We start from the raw sequence: 19,605 nt of genomic DNA, 5'->3' as shown, positions 1-19,605 counted from the left end.
TTAAGTCTAGTAAGTAGAAAGATTTAATTTGGTTTTATAGTAACGATTAATTACATCGGTTAGTTTTCCATGTGCTGAGTGGAAATTGCAGCAGTACTTTAATAGTTTGTATAGCTTAAATAAACATTGTATACTTAGGAAAGGCCTTAATAGTATAAAATACTTTGAATTAAAGAGAAACTTTACAGAAGAGATCATTGCAGTAGATACAGTCATCTACATAAATATTTGAATGTTAAAGTAATCCAGAAAATATCCCAGACTGGAGCCCGGAAAGACTGGAAATGGACCGAACTACAAGAAGCTCACAACCTCCAGACAGAAAAAGAGTCAAATAAATATGGAACATGGCTGGCTGGCTGGTGACAGCAAACTATTTCAAGAGAAATTCTCCCAACCACAAATCACCAAGTCCTAGGAGTGGTTAGGACCAATTGTGACAGAAAGTAAAAATGTTTACCCCATTGGAGGAGGGATAGGCAGAAGAACGCCAGCCAGGAACATCAGCAGCTGCAACGACAAGAACAGAGAAGTACGTGACTTTAAATCCTAAAATTATACACAAGGCTGACATCTTATGCGACCGACAGATAATATGAAAATAATTTAGAAATAGGATACAACCACCACCACAGAAAATACTCCCGTCAGTGTAAATAAGAAAATCACAGGCAATCACTGCAGGTGGGGCAAAATAAGAACACCAAAGAGATCAAGGGCCTTGTGATGGCAAGGGCACTAACTAATTTAAGAGACATTTTTTAGATAGCCTAGAAGTTAGTCTGCCAAGTGAGCAAACAACTCATGAAGTAATGATTGGAGTGGCAAGATTAGTAGGTAAATACATTACAACAGAGAACATATAAATTTAATTACATGAATTAAAGACCCTTACCATAAATAGAAAATATAAGCAATTGTTTCCAAACATAAAAGAGCCCCCTGAAAGTGTACACAGTACCTGTTTGGAGGTGGTTTTGGTTTAGGCATCTTACTGAGAATAGCAGCCATTTCTTTTCGCTCATCAAAATTCTTCCACTGTTCATACAGTTTTAGAATAACCCTTATAATTTCTAAAATCTGAAAGTAGATAATTGTTTAGGATATTATCATTACTGAACAGTTAATACAGCATGTGATAAGCATTCAATACAAACTATGTACCTTCATTTCCTAGATCTTGCCAAACAGCCTGATCTTCATCAATGAGTTGAAAGTACTGTCAGGTATCAACACATGCTTCTGTATTTGTTATGATGGTTCTTGAAATTAAGGGTCATTTCCTTTCAGACTTTCATACTACAGTCATGCTATTCTTAGCGAGCAGACAGGATTGTCCTTTACCTCAGTCAGCATTTGGAAAGCAATAAAATTAAAATAAACACTTCTTTGGATCAATATGCATTTTCGTACCCCAGACTACTGCAAACTCCAAAACTTAGGCCTGGGAGTCAATACCGTTTCGCAAAGTTTTGACATTCGGCCATTCATTTCAATTAAACATTTCGGGCACATTAAATACAGAAGAACCAAATAAAATCACAACAGCTTTTGATGAATAAAAGCAAATTAGAGCACATATTTTGTTTTAATCAGCTAAGTGCTAAAAGAATAGTTAAGCAGCCAAATCAAGTCAGGACTTTTCATAGGGTGGTGTCTACATACGGTTGGTTTGAACCCCTTTGTGCATGCTGAATTGAATATTTACTGCATATACTTTTTTTAGCTTCAGTATTGGCCCTTGTATAATTTTTGTGTTTACTTCTAAATCGAAAGCAGTTGGTTTATCAGTCACATTTTAAAAATATGAAGTCTTTTCAAAAAGAATATCTAAAAGAAAGTTGATTTAGCACTAGCAGTGAAAACGAATATGCTACTTACCAGTATGCATCTGTTCTTGGCAAGTAGGGCTGCTGACATTCATATCTGTGCATAGACCGCCACCTAGTGTTGGGTCCGGATGATTGCACATTGTTGTCCTGGAAGAGTCTTCGTAGTAGCACGAGATAGGTGGCTCCTCCCCTGGACTACAGTGCGCATGGGCATCCTCGCCATCCTTAGATTGTTTTTCGCCATTGTGGCAGTGATGGAGTAGATACAGTAAGTGATGACCATGCTATACAGTAATTCTGAGTGCTGCGGCCGCTACAGGCGCCGGGGAGGAGGGTGGGCGATATGAATGTCAGCAGCCCTACATGCCAAGAACAGATGCATACTGGTAAGTAGCATATTCAGTTCGAGGCATGTGGGCTGCTGAATTCATATCTGTGCATAGATTATATAGCAGTCCCTCCATTAGCGGCGGCTGCCCGTGCCAGCTGCAGCAGTCTGAAAAAGGGTCTTGAGAACAGCCTGTCCTACAGCTGCCTGCTGTTTTGAATGCACATCTACACAGTAGTGTTTAGTAAATGTATGTATAGTGGACCATGTGGCTGCTCTACATATTTCCTCTAAAGTAATGTTCCCTAGGAAAGCCATGGACGCACCTAACTTTCGTGTTGAGTGGGCTCTGGGAGGAATCGTTAATGTGCGTTTAGCTTTTTCATTGCAAATTTGAATACATTTAACGATCCATCTGGCTATCCCTGCTTTGGAAATGGCGCTGCCCTTGTGTTGTGGAGAAAAGGCAACGAACAGTTGTTTTGTTTTCCTAAAATCCTTTGTCCTGTCTATATAGTACATGAGGACCCTCTTTACATCTAGTGTATGGAGCATTCTCTCTGCGACATTTTCTGGATTTGGAAAGAAAACAGGCAGTTCAATAGTCTGATTCATATGGAACTGCGATATCACTTTATGCATGAATGTGGGGTTGGTACGCAGTACAACCCTGTTCGCGTGAACCTGTATGAATGGCTCTTGAATGGTTAGTGCCTGGAGTTCACCAACTCTTCTCAACGAAGTGATTGCCACTAAGAAAGCTACTTTCCAGGTGAGGAATTGAATCTCACATGAATGTAGAGGTTCAAAAGGTGGACCCATCAATCTGGTGAGGACCACATTCAGGTTCCACACCGGTGCCGGTGGGTGTGTTGGAGGAATCACTCTTTTGAGTCCCTCCAAGAAGGCTTTGATGGAAGGCACTCTGAATAAAGAGGTGCTGCCTGTTCTGAAGATAGGCCGCTATTGCGGTTAGATGTATACGGATGGAGCTGTATGCCAGATTGCATCGGTATAAGTGTAACAGGTAACAGATGATGTTCTGAATGGATGCATCCAGCGGATTAATGTCATTGTTTTTACAGTAAATGACAAATCTTTTCCATTTAGCCGCATAGCAAGCTCTGGTCGTGGGTCTCCTGGCCTCCTTGATGATATTCATACATTCTGGAGGTAGGTTCAGGTAGCCAAACTCTAAGACTTCAGGAGCCAGATCGCCAGGTTCAGCTGTTGCGGATCTGGGTGCTGAATTTCGCCATGGTTCTGTGTTAAAAGTTTGGGTGTTAGCCGCAGTCTTTGATGCGGCACCAAGGAAAGTTCCAGCAACGTGGTGTACCATGGCTGGCGTGCCCACATTGGAGCAACCAGGATGAGTGTCATTGAGTGTTGCCTTAGTTTGCGTGCCACTAGCGGTATTAATGGCGCTGGGGGAAAAGCGTACGCAAATCTGCCTGACCAGTTCATCCATATCGCATTGCCCTGCGACTGTGGATGCGGGGACCTGGCGGCAAAGCTTTGGCATTTTGCGTTTTCCCTTGTGGCGAATAGGTCTATCTCCGGATGACGCCACTGCTGGAAGTACGGTTGGAGTACTGATGGATGTAGCTCCCACTCGTGCATTTGGTGGCTGTGTCTGCCGAGCAGATCCGCCATTTGGTTGTCCTTGCCCGGGAGGTGTTCTGCCATGAGGAACATGTTCCTCTGAATGGCCCACCTCCACATGTTCTGAGCCAGATGAGACAACTGTGGAGAGTGTGTTCCTCCCTGCTTCTGTATGTAGTACATGGCAGTCATGTTGTCCGTCCGGATCAACACGACTTTGTTGCACAGGTGTAGTTTGAATGCCTTCATTGCCAGGAAGATTGCCATCAGTTCCAGAAGGTTGATGTGCATCTTCTGTTGCTGTGTCGTCCATAGTCCCTGCACTATGTAATTGAGTACATGAGCTCCCCATCCCTGGAGAGACGCGTCCGCCGTCAGTATTATTTGTGGAACAGGCTCTTGGAACGGTCGGCCCTTGCAAAGGTTTTGTGGATTCCACCAATGCAGAGAGTTGTATGCCCGACCGCTCACCAACACTAGGTCTTTCAACTGTCCTGGAGTCTGATTCCATTGACGTGCTAAGCACTCCTGAAGCGGGCGCATATGTAGTCTCGCGTGCGGGACTATGAAGGTGCAGGAGGCCATCATGCCTATCAACTGCATGAACACTCGCGCTGGAAGAGAGTGTTGAGGTCTGAACTTTATCAGCAGTTGCATGCTGTTGATTCTCGCTAAATTTGGCTGAGCTTTGGCAGCCAGAGTGTCTATGGTCGCGCCCAGGTACTGCCGCACATGGGCGGGTTGAAGATGTGACTTTGGATAATTTAGTGAGAAACCCAGACTGTGAAGAAGGTGAATGGTGTGGGATATGTGGCTGGCACACTGCTGGGCTGACTTTGCCTGAACAAGCCAGTCGTCCAGGTAAGGGAAGACGTGAATGTGCTGTCTCCTTAAGTGTGCAGCCACTGTCGCGAGGCACTTGGTAAAGACTCTGGGCGCCGTTGTTACCCCGAACGGGAGTACTTTGAACTGATAATGCTGATCCTGAAGAGTGAACCGGAGATATTTTTTGTGTGATGGGTGTATGGTTATGTGGAAATACGCATCCTTCAAATCTAGTGTTGCTAGGAAGTCTCCCTGACTGAGTAACGGCAGAACCTGCTGGAGGGTGAGCATATGAAAATGCTCTGACAGAATGTATTGGTTGAGAGGTCTGAGGTCCAGTATAGGTCGGAGAGACCCGTCCTTTTTTGGGATTACGAAGTACAGAGAGTACACCCCTGACCCTCGCTGTTCCACAGGCACGAGCTCTATAGCTTCTTTCTGCAGCATACTTAGGACTTCTTGCTGCGATAATGTCAAGTGCTCTGCAGACATAGGACGGTGTCTTGGTAGTATGTTGGGTGGATTGGATGTTAATTCCAGACAATAACCATACTGGACAATTTCTCTGACCCACCTGTCTGTGGTGATGGATCTTCAGACTGGCAGGAACTGTTGGAGTCTCCCCCCGACCGGTGTTATGTGGGCGGGGGGCAGTGACAAGACGTCACTGTTTGCTATTGGCGGAGGACCTGGTGTTGTTGTGTCCACGTCCTCTGCCTTTGGTGCTGAATCCACGATATCCACCCCTATTGTTTTTATTATAGGTACTCTGGGTACCTCCTTTACTGTACTGCTGCTGGGATCCCTGACCTCTAGCTGCTCCTCTATTCCCGGGGCGACGAAAGGAGCCACTCCGAAACTGCTGCGACTGTAGAGCCCCTATAGATTTCGAAGTTTGTGTCCTTTTTAATCTTTTCCAGAGTAGCGTCAACCTCGGGGCCAAATAAAAAGTCTGGGTTGACTGGTTAATTCAAGATATTATTTTGAATCTCAAGTTTGAAACCTGATATTCTCAGCCATGCGTGCCTCCTCAACATCACACTAGTGTTGATTGCCCTTGCTGCAGTGTCAGCCGCATCTAGTGCGCATTTGATGGACGCATTTGTAATGAGTTGCCCCTCTCTGATGAGGAGCTCCGCTCCATCTTTGTATTCATCTGGTAGGTGTTCTAGCAGTGTTTCTAGGGTATCGTAGTGTGACCTGTCGTATCGGGCCAGGAGTGCCTGAGTGTTGGTAATGCGCCAGATGTTTGCTGCTTGTGCTGCTATCCTTTTGCCTGATGTTTCTAGCACTTTGGACTCCTTGTCTGGAGGAGGAGCATCACCTGTAGTCTGCGAGTTAGCTCTCTTGCGAGCATTAGAAACTACCATGGAGTCCAACGGCAATTGACCCTTAATGTACATTGGGTCTCCTGGGGCTGGTTTGTATTTCTTCTCTATTCTCGGGTTTAATACCCGTGCCCTGGTTGTCTCCTTAAAGATGTCCTTAGCATGCTTAATAACCCCTTTTAACATTGGTAGAGTCTTAACCGTTCTTTCTGATGTGGAGAACGTGTCCACCAAGAAATCCTCCTCCACAGAGTCAGAATGAAGTTCCACTCCGTGATTGGCAGCCGCCCTTTCAATGAGGGTGTTAAAAGCAGCAGTATCCTCAGTGGGAGATGGTTTGATATTATAAAGATGAGTGTCAGGAGCATTTTGTGGGTCTCCTGGGTCATTAGTGTCTCCCCATGCTTTATCACCGAAACGCGCGTCGTCGCTGGATTAGCTACTTGGAGCTTTATGAATGAAAAATTCCCGTTTCTCGATAAATGTCCATCGCTTCATTGATACAAATTGCATTTATCGCTTGACTGATTAGTTGTTTTTCATGCTCTTATTCCTCATTGAGTTACACCATTCTTCAAGTAAGGTGGACAATACCTCCTGTGCAACTTTCGAACCCCTGGGGGACTTGCTTATCTGTATATAAATACTGTATTATTGGATGTCGGACATTGGTTTGACGTGTGGGTATGTGTGTTTCTGAATTGGTATGTATGATGTGGTTGAATGAATGCATTGTGGGATGTGCTCTGTGATTATTTTATTTGCATATGTATCTTAGAAAATCTAATTTGACAAAGCAATTAAGAACGTTTTTTTGATAAAATTTCTATCTGTGTGTTATGATCACTATTTTGGCCTGTGTTTGTGTTCTATTTATTAGTGACTATTTGCACGAATAGAGTAGTACAGGTAGATAACTTATTTTTTAATTGTATTACTGATTTCCCCTGCTGTTCTCTACCTATATCTGATTCAGGAGCCCCCTCTGTATGAGTGGACATCCTAAAAATACTGGACCGCATTTACAAAGCTATGTTTTGAAAAGTTGGAAATCTTGTATGTTGGTTCTCATAATTTTGGAGTAGTGCTTGGACTTCTATGGAACTGCAAGAAACACCAGAAGAAGTATTCATGAAATTCCAATGAGTGAAGCTGAAATTGGAGAGTTATGGGAATCGGAGAGATCACTGTATTGAAAGACACCATTAGTTGGAGTGCATTATGATCACGATCTACACTTGGTATGATTGTAAAATCAGTTAGATTGTGCCAAAGTGCTACAGCCAAAATAATATAGTTTATTCTGCTTTTATAGGTTCCTTTTTAGGGCAAACGCTGCTCTAGGAGAGGGCCTCTTGGAATCACTCCAGACTTCCAAGAGACTTCTCTGTGTGGGTCGGACTCCTCCCACACATTCCATTGGCCTTTGCGTGTGGCTCTCAATAATGAAAGCACGCAAATGGCCAAAGACGGGTGCATGTCCCGCCTTTGCTGTAAACTATCAATCCAATGGCCTTGGGGTCTCAGGAGTGAGCAGCGACTCGCATTGTGCCAACTGCATTGCTCCCTTATCGTTATCTTGTCTTGGCTCATGTTACTAATTAAATAAAGCACGTTCGTTTTCGCAGCCGCGCTTGTTTAAACTTAGTTTTTCTATTTGATGCTTAGAGCTTTTGGCAGTTCGAAAGGCCCCTTTTAAAAAAAAAATAAACACTAAAACTTGATGTCTTGCTGCAGTGGCTATGGTGGCGATGAAAGACCAACTGCATGGAGAGGTTAAAAAAAACATACAAGAAATGTCTGATACCTCTTTGACTCCAGCAAACAACTTACTTTCCATTTTCTGTAAGGAGTTCATATTTCGATATTGCCATTGTTGCAATGTAATGTAAGCTGCAGAATCCCTTTTTTGCCCCTTACCTCCCTCATGCCCCCCCCCTTCGTGTGCAAAGTTGACCTATGCCGAGAAGTACTTTACGACGAGTCGCTCTTAAGCTAAACACGCAGAAGTGTCTCCTTAGAACCATTCCTTCAGTGGAAACCAGCACGGCTGGCGACCACTTGAGTGCACAGCCCCGGGCAGTTAGCACTAGCAACTAACAATTAAAATGGAAAGGCTACTGGTTTTAAAAGCTTGTCATAGTCCCCTGTTTACTTATATACTTCAGATGTGTTTACCTTCTGTATTTACATTTTCAATGAAAGATAACTAAGCTACAGACGGCGTTTCTTAAAAAAAAAAAAAAACCTAAACGGGTATTTTCTAGCTGTACGTACCGTGACTTTGTGCGTTTTAGAGTGGCCGGTCTCCCTTCTGATTGGTTCATCGGTTTATCCTTCAGAAATACAACCTAGGCTGCATTGCATTCATGTACTCTGTTTCACAAACAACCATGTGTGTGCTCCTGACAACATTCCACATTCATGTTAATTTAGGAAGCGTTCCAGCATTCAGCATAGTTGTCAATCCATTAAACGCTGGGCTGGTCTCTGGTTGGCAGCTTGCAGAAAATACTCCCCGAGTTAGCCCGGCGTTCACCAGTCACCCAAGAGTCACGTTCTTTAATGAGTAACACACTGCCTCTGAATTAACAGCAGAGGATAGACATTTCAGAGAGACTTCTGACTTGCAAGAAGGCAACCCGTTTAGAAGCAGCCTTTAATGTTTTAAAGAGCTGTTTATGACTTGTAATTATGGTAATTAAAGACAGACTGAGAAACCCCATTGGGGGTGAGTCGTTGCGCTATGCTACATTCCTACAACGTAACATCAGAGAAGAGAGCACCAGCCATAATTTAAGAGACAAGCATTGGCATAGCCAATAGGTCTCACTTTTGGGACCTTATACATATTTAGTTAAGCAGCACAATATCCTTGGTGCAACAACATCAACTGTTGCATGGCTAAACACTTATAAGGTCCCAAAGGTGTGACCTATTGGCTATGCCAATGCTTGTTTTATATGCACGCATCCTTTGTCCAAAGGTTAAAGGCCATTGCAGGCATGTTAGCAGTTCAAAAGACTCAAAAGCAGCCAGCTGACTGGCAACAATCAGCAGAACTTCAATGGGTTCAGCTTTTAAGCAAGGAATACCACCCAAGGCTTCGTCAGTGGCATTGTGTATGCAATCTAGGGGCTAATAAGGAACATTAAATTCCACAGCTAATATACGCGGGGATCGATCTTCAAAGCTAGTTAGATGTTGGTCTAAGATTGATAGAGTACAAGATTCCTTATTCCTGAGCATAGAGTTCTTAGTTAGTAAGTAAAATATTTCTAAAGGGCACATTAAGCCGAGATGTCTTGGCGCTAAAAGCAATGCTTAAACTAGCCAGGGAGAAGAAATTACATAGACTTGAGATCTAGGGGAGAAAGGAAGGGAATTCCAGAGGTTGCCAGCCAAGTGGGAGAGCCTTCTACCACCCCACTTGGTCTTTCTGATCCTGGGAATAACGACTAGACGAGCACTGGTGGACCACAAATCATGTTGGGAGACGTACCAGACAAAATTTCTGGAGGCCATGCAATGCCTTATGGACCATACACAGTGCTTTGAATTTAATCCTCTCTTGGACTGGCAGCAAATGAAGGTCCTTGATGCTGTTAGATATGGGGCTGAATTTGTGAATTTTCAGCAGTAATCGTGCTGTAGCATTCTGCAGAGACTGGAATTTTGACTGCAGACGCTGGTCTATTCCTAGATAGAGAGCATTACAGTAATCTATCTTGGATAGAATCCAGGCAACTGATACAGTTTTTTGCATCTCTAGTGGAGTAAAAGGGAGAATTTTTCTTAAGATCTTTAGAAGATAAAAACATGAGGATGTAATGTGATTGATCTGTTCTAAAAATCAGAGCGATTTATCAAAAGTAACACGGAGGTTTAGCTCTCTTTTTTGTTTTTTACTGGGGCAGGACGCGGTCCGGCGTCAGCAGGCCACCAGGAATCATTCCAGATAGTGAGATGGTTCCCAAACAATATCATATGTTCACATTAAAGGTAAAGTAGAAAAAAACTTTTTTTCAATACCTGGAAGGGTAAAGAGGTTACAAAGTCAGAGTAACTCCTCCTATGTTATAGTCACTTAATCACTTAAATTACTCTAACAGATCAACCGTGGTTGATATAGATGCACTTCAGTGGGGAAAGATGTGAAGGATCTAGATAGGGTAAATTCTTACGTCTTCACCAAAAGGTGAGCAAGGAAAATCTTCCTTTTTGTTTATTTACCCTCACACACCCTAGTGGTGTCATGCTTCATCATCGGGTCACCCCGACGCCTAAAAGTCGGGGGGGCTCAACCACAGTGTTGGGAGCTCTTGATAGAAGTTGTTGACCTGGGGGGCTGAATAAGTTAAAATACCTCAGACAGATCCCCGGTATCCCTTTATTCTTGGGTCTGTCTGGGTAACTAAAAAACAAATATTGGGTCTTATTAGGAATCTTATGGTCCTAAGACCCTAGTGCCAACATGTTTCAGTCCATTATTGGCCGTAAAGGTCCTGGACTTTCATCAGGGCTAGGTTGGGCCTCCCTAGGAGACAGGACAGACGGGAATTCCCTATCCTGTACGTGGTGCAAGGGCAGAGTAGCTGCTCCTTGTTTGGGTGATTGATTATTTACCAATCATATATTATACTCCATCTGTAAAGAGAAAGACAGACAACAAAGAAAGACACAAAAACAAAAACAACATACATTTGTATAGTAATGTCATAGTGTCTCCGCAATATTGTGTCCCACATTGCGTGCTTTGGAAATAATTAAAGAACCACACGTGCCAAATTGTGTCTATGACATAGTGGTAATCAATTTCTTCCAAACTTGTGCCACTCACGTGCATATCTTCACATAATGCTATTACGTGACAGATGAATTGTGGGGTGGCAATTGCACTCAAAGACTGACCAAAATTCATGTCAGTACGTCTATATATTCACTAGTAACACACTCCATGCCTCACACTCACTCCACATTCATACCGTGTTTGTGAATAGAATAACGGTAATCTTAGTCTTGTTCATTTATCATTATCCCTCCTCATCATGATTTTGTGCGTTAAAAATGAAACGAAACATTCCCTTACCCAATTTATTATTTTTTTTTTCATTGTTTTGCAACTTCTTAGATCGTATTTATTTATTTATTTTTTTTAAAAACCTTTATTTTCAAAAGTGAGGACACAGCTATTCAGCCGACAACCCGGAGGTTCGGCAGCATCGATATATAGAAACAGAGATGCGTCCCCAGTAGCGTAACAGGAGAAGTGCAAAGGTTCAATTTTAAGTAAACACAAAACACACAACAACCCCCAGCAAGGCAAGAACACTGAAAGCCCATGGTGAAAGCCCCCCAGGGGAGGCCGGACCCCACTCATCTACCAATTACAGTACAGTGTAAAGAGGAAGAAGGGGGGAGAGCAGAGGCCAAAAAAGGGTCCATTAACCATACTGAGCTGGAAAGAAGGTCAGGAGGAAAGCTGTTCCTCGGGAGGATCCAGATCCGGGGCAACACATATTCCCCCCCTGTATCGATTCCACCGCCCCCAGATGGCGTGCCACTTCCGGGGGCGGCCTCTAGCGCAATATACCGTCTTCTCCCTTAGCATACTCCAGTCCATATTTTCTTTCCACGCGGTCAATGTGGGGGGCCCCGCGGAGCCCCACAGTCGCGCGATATCTCTCTTAGCGACCATGTTGCCCAGAGTCACCCATTGGGTCTGTGCCGCATCGTGGTCAGTGGGCCCCCAGACATTCAGGAGGCAACACCGCGCTTCCGGCTGCATAGCAATGCCCGTCACCTCCCCCATCACTGCATGGACTCTCCTCCAGAATTCCGTAATGACACCACATTCCCAAATGATATGCAGGAAAGTACCCACCATACCACATCCCCTCCTACATAGGCCGTCCTCCGAGAATCCCATGTGAACCAGCCTTGGCCCCGTCACATACACTCGATGCAGTATTTTAGGCTGCACCAGCCTCAGACGCGACGGGATCGCAACCTCCTTAGGAGAGGAAACAGCAGACTGCCAATCCTCATCATCCAACTCGAGGCCATCCCTAGTCCACTGGTCCCTCAGCCCCAGAAGCATGTCCGCCCGGACGTTGATCAGTTTCTTATAGATGAGCGAGATCGTGCTTTCGGGCATATGGCCATCAAGGACCCGGTCCTCCAAAGGAGAGGACTCAGGCACCTTCTCACCCTCTACGAGGACTGATCGGAGGGCGTGACGCAACTGAATATATCGGAAACATTCGGAAGGCCCCAGCTCATACTCCATCTGCAACTCTTCAAAGGACTTTACCTTCCCCTTATTCAGCACATCTCCCACCCTGGAGATGCCGATCAGGTCCCATTTATCAAAACCTTTTGTGTGCCAAAGCCTTCCCAGCATCTCCGATTAAAACAGCGGGGTAGCGAGGGTGAGCCTATCCTTCCAGCCCAGCGAGTCAGTTGCCATCTTCCACACACGCACTGCCACACCAGTGGGCCCCGTGAGGGACGAGTCTAGGGACCGCGAGTACAACGCCCTGTAGTAGTTACCACCACGCAGCAGCCACCTGTCCATGGCATACCCAGGGCTGAGGGCAGGGCCATACAACCCATGATTAATCGCGCTCAGCTGGGTGGCCCAATAGTACCATCGGATGTCTGGGAGCGCAATGCCCCCGTCGTACCATGGAAGCGTCAACTTTGCAATAGCTATTCGCGGCCGCCCATCCCACAGCAACGTTCGTTGGAGGCCTTCGACCTCCCGAAAGTATTTGGCCGGTACCCAGTCCAAAGTATTCTGCAGTGCGTAGAGGAAGCGGGGAAGAGACATCATTTCGAACAGGGACGCACGCCCAACGAGGGAGAGCGGCAGCCTCCGCCAGCCTTCAACATCCCGCCTCAGGCGTGCCAGGGGGGGGGAGCAGGTTCTTCTCATATCGCACAGCAGGGTCCATGGAGATAAAGATCCCCAAGTACACGAAGCCCTGCTGAGCGACCTGTATCGAGCATGTTCTAGGGATCGGTGGTACCTCGCCACTAAGAACATACAAATACGATTTACTCCAGTTGATAACGAGACCCGAGTTCCTACCAAATGATGTGAGTACGTCACAGACCACTATAAGTGATTTCTTGGGTGAGGCAAGATACAGCAGGATATCATCAGCATAGAGCGAAATACGGTCCTCGTGTTCAGGCGACCATCTAAGGCCCCGTATATCCGGGTGCCAACGTATCCACGCAGCCAGCGGCTCAAGGGCGAGGGCGAACAACAAAGGCGACAAGGGACAACCCTGCCGAGTACCCCTCCCAAGCTGAAACGGAGTCGACGCCCGACCATTCACCACCACACTCGCAAGAGGCCCCTCATACAGCAACCTCACCCAGCTCACAAAACCGTGGCCAAAGCCGAACTTGGTCAGCACGGCCCACAAATACGCCCATTCCACCGTGTCAAAGGCCATCGTGGCGTCGAGAGACGCCACAATAGCTGGTTCACGCAGCATGCCCGCCCTGGCGATTACGCCATGGAGGCGCCGAAGATTTAACGCTGTGTTTCGGTGCGGGATGAAGCCGGATTGATCCGGGTGGACCAAGTCACCGAGTACCCTAACCAATCGGGTCGCCAGGATTTTGGCCAGAATTTTCGGCTCTGCGTTAAGGAGTGAGATAGGCCTATATGAGGTGCACTTATCTCGGGGTTTGCCCTCTTTGTGTATAACCACAATCGTCGCCAGTCGCTGGTCCAACGGGAGGGTCCCACTCCCCCGCGCCTCCACAAACATGGCGCGCAGGTGAGGGGCGACCCTATCCGGAAACAGCTTGTACAGATCGACCGGCAAGCCGTTCGGTCCCGAGGCCTTGCCCGAGTTTAACGCGCGGATGGCCCCCGCCACCTCGTCAACCGTTATGTCACCATCTAGATCGTCCCTATCTATATCGGAGAGGCAGGGCAACTCGATATCACGGAGGAGGTCACACGAGTCCTCGGGCGGCCTGTCCGACACTGAAGCATAACCCCTACAGAAATAGTCCGAGAAACACTTTACAATCCTCTCAGGTTCCACAAATGCCTCTCCCCTCTCTCCCGTCAACTCTGGCACAACTCTATTGACCCGCTCTTTTCTGTCCAGCCAAGCCAGGAGCTTCCCTGCCTTGTCACCTACATCATACAAACGGCCCTGCTGTTCCCTACTGAGGGTCTTAGCGGCGTTCGTCACCAGGTCCTTATACTCAGTTTGCTTCAAGCAAAGCTCATGCAGTGAGGCCTCTGTAACCTCCTCCTCTAGCGCTCCCTCCAGAGCCGCGATCTCCTCCTCAACCTGCAGAACCTCGCCATCTCTCCGCCGCCTGGCAGCTACTACAAGGGAGAGGGCTTCCCCTCGGAGCACGGTCTTAAATGCTTCCCACAGCGACACTGCCGAGTCCACGGATCCCTGATTGTCCTTGAAGAAATTATCTACTTTCTTTACCAGCGCACTGCGCATCTTGGGGTCTCGGAAATACCACGGGTTGATAGGGGCCACCCTTCCTCCTCCCTCCCGACCTAGATCCAGCCGGATCCATACTGGCGAATGGTCCGATATACCACGCGCCATGTGCCTCGCCTCGGAGACCAATGAGGCATGCGCAGCCAGAGTGAGTAGGTAATCAATCCTGGAAAGGCTACCATGTGCCCCGGAGTGGAACGTGTATTGGCTCTGTGTGGGGTGCCGGAGCCTCCAGCAGTCTATCAGGCCAAGCGTGTCTAGGAAGTCTGGAAGCCACTTCGGAGCCCCCCCTGTGTCTCTGGGCGGGTGTCTATCCAGCAGACCGGAGCCAACAGCGTTGAAATCACCTCCCACCACAAGCATACCCCCCGGGAGATCCAGCAAGGCCCTACCCAGATCTGTGAACGTGGAGGCCTGCAGGGCCGGCGGGACATAAACCGAAACCAAAACCAAAGTTCTTCCTTCCCACCGCCCCGCCACCGCCACAAACCTCCCCCTATCATCAACAATGGTGGAGTCCACCTCAAATGGCAGCGAGGCTCTGACTAGGATGCCCACACCCCTGGACCCGGAAGAGAATCCCGAATGTGCTATGAATTTACAACCCTTCCTATTCAGAGCATAGCACGTATTACCTATAAGATGCGTCTCCTGCAGCAGGGCAACATCCGGCATTGACCGTTTCAAGAATTGCAAAACAATCCCACGCTTAATGCGATCCCCCAAACCATTAACATTCCAGCTTATAACACTTAAACCCCTACCCCCCATCCTCAAACGTAAAGAGGCCCACCCCACACCCTAAGAGCCACCATGGAACAGTCCTGGAAATAATCACCATGCCTTGCAGAAATAAACCCCCCCAACAACAAACCCAAAATCCCAGAAACCCCCCCCCCACCCTGCACCCCTGCTGCAGCTTACAAAGCCCCCCCAACTTGCAGTGTGCCTGTCGCCCTACAAAAACCCAAAATCTACAAAAAGTACCCTAAGGGAGGAAAAGAGCACCCCTCGTCCTCCCGCAACCCTCCGCATTTACTGCACTCTATTCAAGTCTTCAAATATAGCCAAATCGAGTCAGACCGGCTCCGAAAAATCAGCCCTGCCCATCCCGGCCACTGTCTCCATCCTCGGCAGTGTCCGCCCCCGTCTGTCGTCGGGGCAAAGCGTCCAGCCATTCATCGGCCATAACAGGAGAGTCAAAGAAGAATGTCCGATCTTCGTGCACCACACGTAATCTGGCGGGGAAGAGCATGGCATACTTCAGATCCCTCTCCCGGAGCCGCCTCTTCACCCCCAGAAAGCCCTGTCTCTGCCTCTGCACCTGTTGGGTGAAGTCCGGATAGAAATTCACCGACGCGTTCTGGAAGGGGACCGGGCCCGTCACCCTCGATGCTTGCAGGATAGCGTCCCGCTCTCGAAAATGAAAGAGCCGGGCGACGATCGGCCTCGGCGGGGCACCCGCCTTGGGCCTCCCACCCGGCACTCTATGGGCCCTTTCAACTGCAAAGAACTTTCCAAGACCCTTAGGCTGCAGATGATTAAGCACCAAGTCCTCGACAAGCAGGTCAACCGAAGCCTCATCCAAGGACTCCGGGACCCCGATGACGCGCACGTTGTTGCGCCTGGCCCGGCTCTCAAAGTCCTCCAGCCGGCGGGCGGCGAGATCACTCTCGGTCCTCAGCTTACGAACCTCGGTCTGCAGTTCCGTGACATCATCGGTGAGGCCCGTGGTCTTGAGGTCCAGGTTCTTAACCCGTTCATTCGTTTTGCCCAAGTCCGTACGGATCAGGTTGACATCCACCAAGATGGCGCCCACCTTATGCGCCAGGGCATCAAACTGTCTCCCAATCGAAGTCTGCATCCCTTCGAGCGCGCCCATGACATCCTGTAGTGAGAGCTCCGGGGCTAAAGGCGAGGCCGCCTTCTGGGTATCCAGCGACTGGCTCGACCCACTCGGTGATCCCTTCTGCAGAGCATAGCGGTCCATGCTATTGACTTGGGTATAGGCTCCCCGCCTGGTAGACTTAGCCTTCAGCCGATCCACCTCTGCTTTGCCCGACATGGTTGACACCAGGCAGGGCGGTTCAGATAAGACGGGTCCCTCTCAACGAAAGGAATCAGGAGTGATCAGTTCTGCAGTGGGCCGCCAGAGTAGCCTGCAGAGCGTCCATAGGGTAGTAAAGCCACCAAGAGCTCTCCAGGGGCAGGGCTGACAAAGGGAGAGAAAGCGAAAGTGAAAGGACGGGGACCTCCGTCCGACAGTTCACACCTCGCCTGGCCGTTGTTGTTCAACTAGGAGTCGGGCATCCTGCCAAACTCTAGCCCCTGGCATCCCCCGGAGATAGGCCGCAATCTTCCGCCAGGCATAAGTCCGGTTCCCGGTGGGCGATCCGACCGCGGGTAGCATCAATCGCCTCCCTGACAGGTCATCCACACGATGCCATGCATACCGACAGGATTAAAGACAGGATAGTCGACGGAGGGCGCGAGGGTTTCGGGAGCTCTGAGCTCACGCGGCCATCTTGGTTAAGCGCTAGGCTCCTCCCTCCCTTACCCAATTCTTGAATGGTTTCTGTATCTCAGGGGACCGTAAAGCGTCTAGGGGTAGCTCTATAGTCAAACCCTAAAATTTCTGACCCCAGGAGGTTAAGGGAAACGTAGGTAAACATAGTGAGAGGTTTTTTCTAAAAACCGTGTGTATAGACCCTCGTATTCCTCGTGTAGAGGAACACAAGATGAGAACGTTGGCAATGGAACTCAAAATGCCTATCCATAACTTACTTCTTCAAGAGTCCTGCCCCGCGTGCACACCTACTTGGCTTCGGTTCCCAGCTTTCGCGTTAGTAATGCGAAGGAGCCGCGTTTTTGTACCTCTGTGTTGTCATAGGTACTGATTGGTAGGCGACACTCGGTGCGGTCAGAAGTACGTAATGACGCCTATGACGTTCAAGGAATCATGGGAATTTTAGTTCCTTGTAATAATCGTGAAACACTACGGAAAATGTATATCTTCTGATATATCGTCTTAATTTCTTTGATGACTGAGTGAGGATTCATTGATGACTGAGATAAAACTATCCTTATACAAGAAAAAACTTGAGGAAGTGAATAAAGAGATAAGTGAACATAAAGATTATCTCATGCAAAGCAAAATCAACAAACTACAGAAAGACCTAAAAAAGTTTAGTCACGAAAAGGTTTACCCTTACATCCGAGACGACTATATAGGTCAAGAGAATTCGGACTCAGGATCTGTATATAGTGAACAGACGGTATCATCGGACTCTGACTATGACAACTGGTCTAGTGATGGATCAAATAAGAGCAGGCGAGGCAGGGGCAGAAGACCACGGAGAGGCAACTACAATCAAAGATATGGACACCAGCAGATGTACCCATGGCCCGCCCCTTTTGGACCAATCCCATTCCATGGCCCTGCCCAATTCCCTATGGGTTCCTACTATCAGCCCGACTACAACCAACGTTTTTTAGGACAGGGCGGCAGGAGAGGCAGACGTGGAAGAAGAGGGAACAAAAGAGTCCAATGGGAAGAAGATCGGAGCTCCATGAACACACGGAGCAATACCAGGGACCAACAACCAGGAACGAGCAACATGAGAGACTAGTGGTAAATCTGACGGACATCACCCTCACTACAGATGAAGAAACAGTACTTGAAAAGGGCCTAGGTTTTGTACCTACATCACACTTGGACAAATTCCGTTTACGATGTGAATTGGGAGACTTCTTCCGGAAGATCCGCTTGAAAACATTCTTTAAGGACAAAGAGGACCCACAGGTGGACGAAACCCATACGGATTTAAGGTGTAAATCTACTTTTTATCCTCCAACCAACATGATGCCCCAGGAGGTACTCGCCTTTGAAGAAGCTGTGACGAAGGAGGTAGAACTACTCCAAGTCAGGAAAAACACATTGAACAACCTGAGCAAGAAGGAACGAGAAGCCTTGACCTCCCTTCAATCCAGGACGGATATGATTATAAAACCGGCGGATAAAGGTGGAGCCACGGTTATCCAAAGCACTAGTGCCTATAGGACTGCATGTATGAATTTACTGGCAGATACGAAGTACTATAAAAAGATCAATAGAGACCCTACACAACGGATTAAAACAACCATCTCTACGTTGACAGCAAATGCACTAGACAGGGAGTGGATCACAAAGAAGGAACATGACTTCTTGAATCAGGAGGATCCAAGAATACCTTTATTCTACACAATCCCGAAAATACATAAAGGGAAAATACCACCGCCAGGAAGACCAATTGTCTCTGGGATTGGGTCCATTCTTGAACCTCTATCCAAATACACGGATTGGTTCCTGCGACCTCTCGTAACGAAGATCAAATCCTATGTACAGGATACCAAACATCTATTCAATCGACTGGATAGGATACAATATAATCCAGATAAGAACATCCTGGTCAGCCTTGACGTTGAGGCGTTATACACAAACATTCCTGAGAGTATTAGGGTAGTTGAAGAGATCCTCAAAAAAGAAGAATGGCCATGGGCGGCACCAATTGAATGGATCACCACCCTTATCCATTTGGCACTCACTGAAAACTTCTTCAAGTTTGAAAACCAGATATATCTTCAAACCCACGGCACTTCGATGGGAAGTACATTCGCCCCGAGCTTGGCCTGTCTATACGTTGGGCATTTTGAAGATCAACATATATGGACACATAATCCATTCTCTGCCAACATACGTTGTTGGTATAGATACATTGACAACGTCCTCTTGATCTGGGAAGGAGATACGGCGGGTCTTGAAACATTTAAGACATGGATCAACAGTTTGAATCCCCATCTCCATTTCACAATGACAATGAACAAAGAAAGAATATCCTTTCTAGATGTAATCTTCACAGCTAGTGAAGGTACCCTTAAGAACTCTGTTTACCAAAGCTACAGATAAGAACAGCCTACTCAGATTTGATAGCGCACATCCACGCTCACTAAGGGAAAATCTACCTGTAGGTCAGTTCTTAAGGGTTCGCAGAAACTGCTCTGATCTTGAAACATACAAAAAGGAAGCAGCTATCCTCACTCACAAACTCAAACAAAAAATGTACCCGATTAAGATTGTAGATAGAGCAAACAAGAGAGCCCGTAACACACCAAGAGAGGCTCTATTGGAGACACATGTAAAAAAACACTCTGACCAATTG

The 19,605-nt window shown here is 47.2% G+C and overlaps 1 protein-coding gene across 1 annotated transcript in view; it reads right to left on the bottom strand.

Annotated features, from left to right (window-relative positions):
* CCNC (cyclin C) overlaps window positions 1-19,605 on the bottom strand; it is a 275,260-nt gene that overhangs the window by 57,710 nt on the left and 197,945 nt on the right. The window contains exons 11-12 of the mRNA XM_085611110.1: window positions 962-1,080; window positions 461-510 (exon numbers count right to left, since the gene is read on the bottom strand). Coding sequence (XP_085467236.1) covers window positions 504-510; window positions 962-1,080 — 126 coding nt within the window. The 3' untranslated portion in view covers window positions 461-503. The remainder of the gene's footprint in view (window positions 1-460; window positions 511-961; window positions 1,081-19,605) is intronic.

The sequence above is a fragment of the Triturus cristatus genome, chromosome 6 (genome assembly GCF_964204655.1).
Source record: "Triturus cristatus chromosome 6, aTriCri1.1, whole genome shotgun sequence".
NCBI classification, from domain to species: domain Eukaryota; kingdom Metazoa; phylum Chordata; class Amphibia; order Caudata; family Salamandridae; genus Triturus; species Triturus cristatus.
The sequence above is the reverse complement of the archived record's forward strand: the minus strand, read 5'-3'. Positions and strand labels throughout refer to the sequence as shown.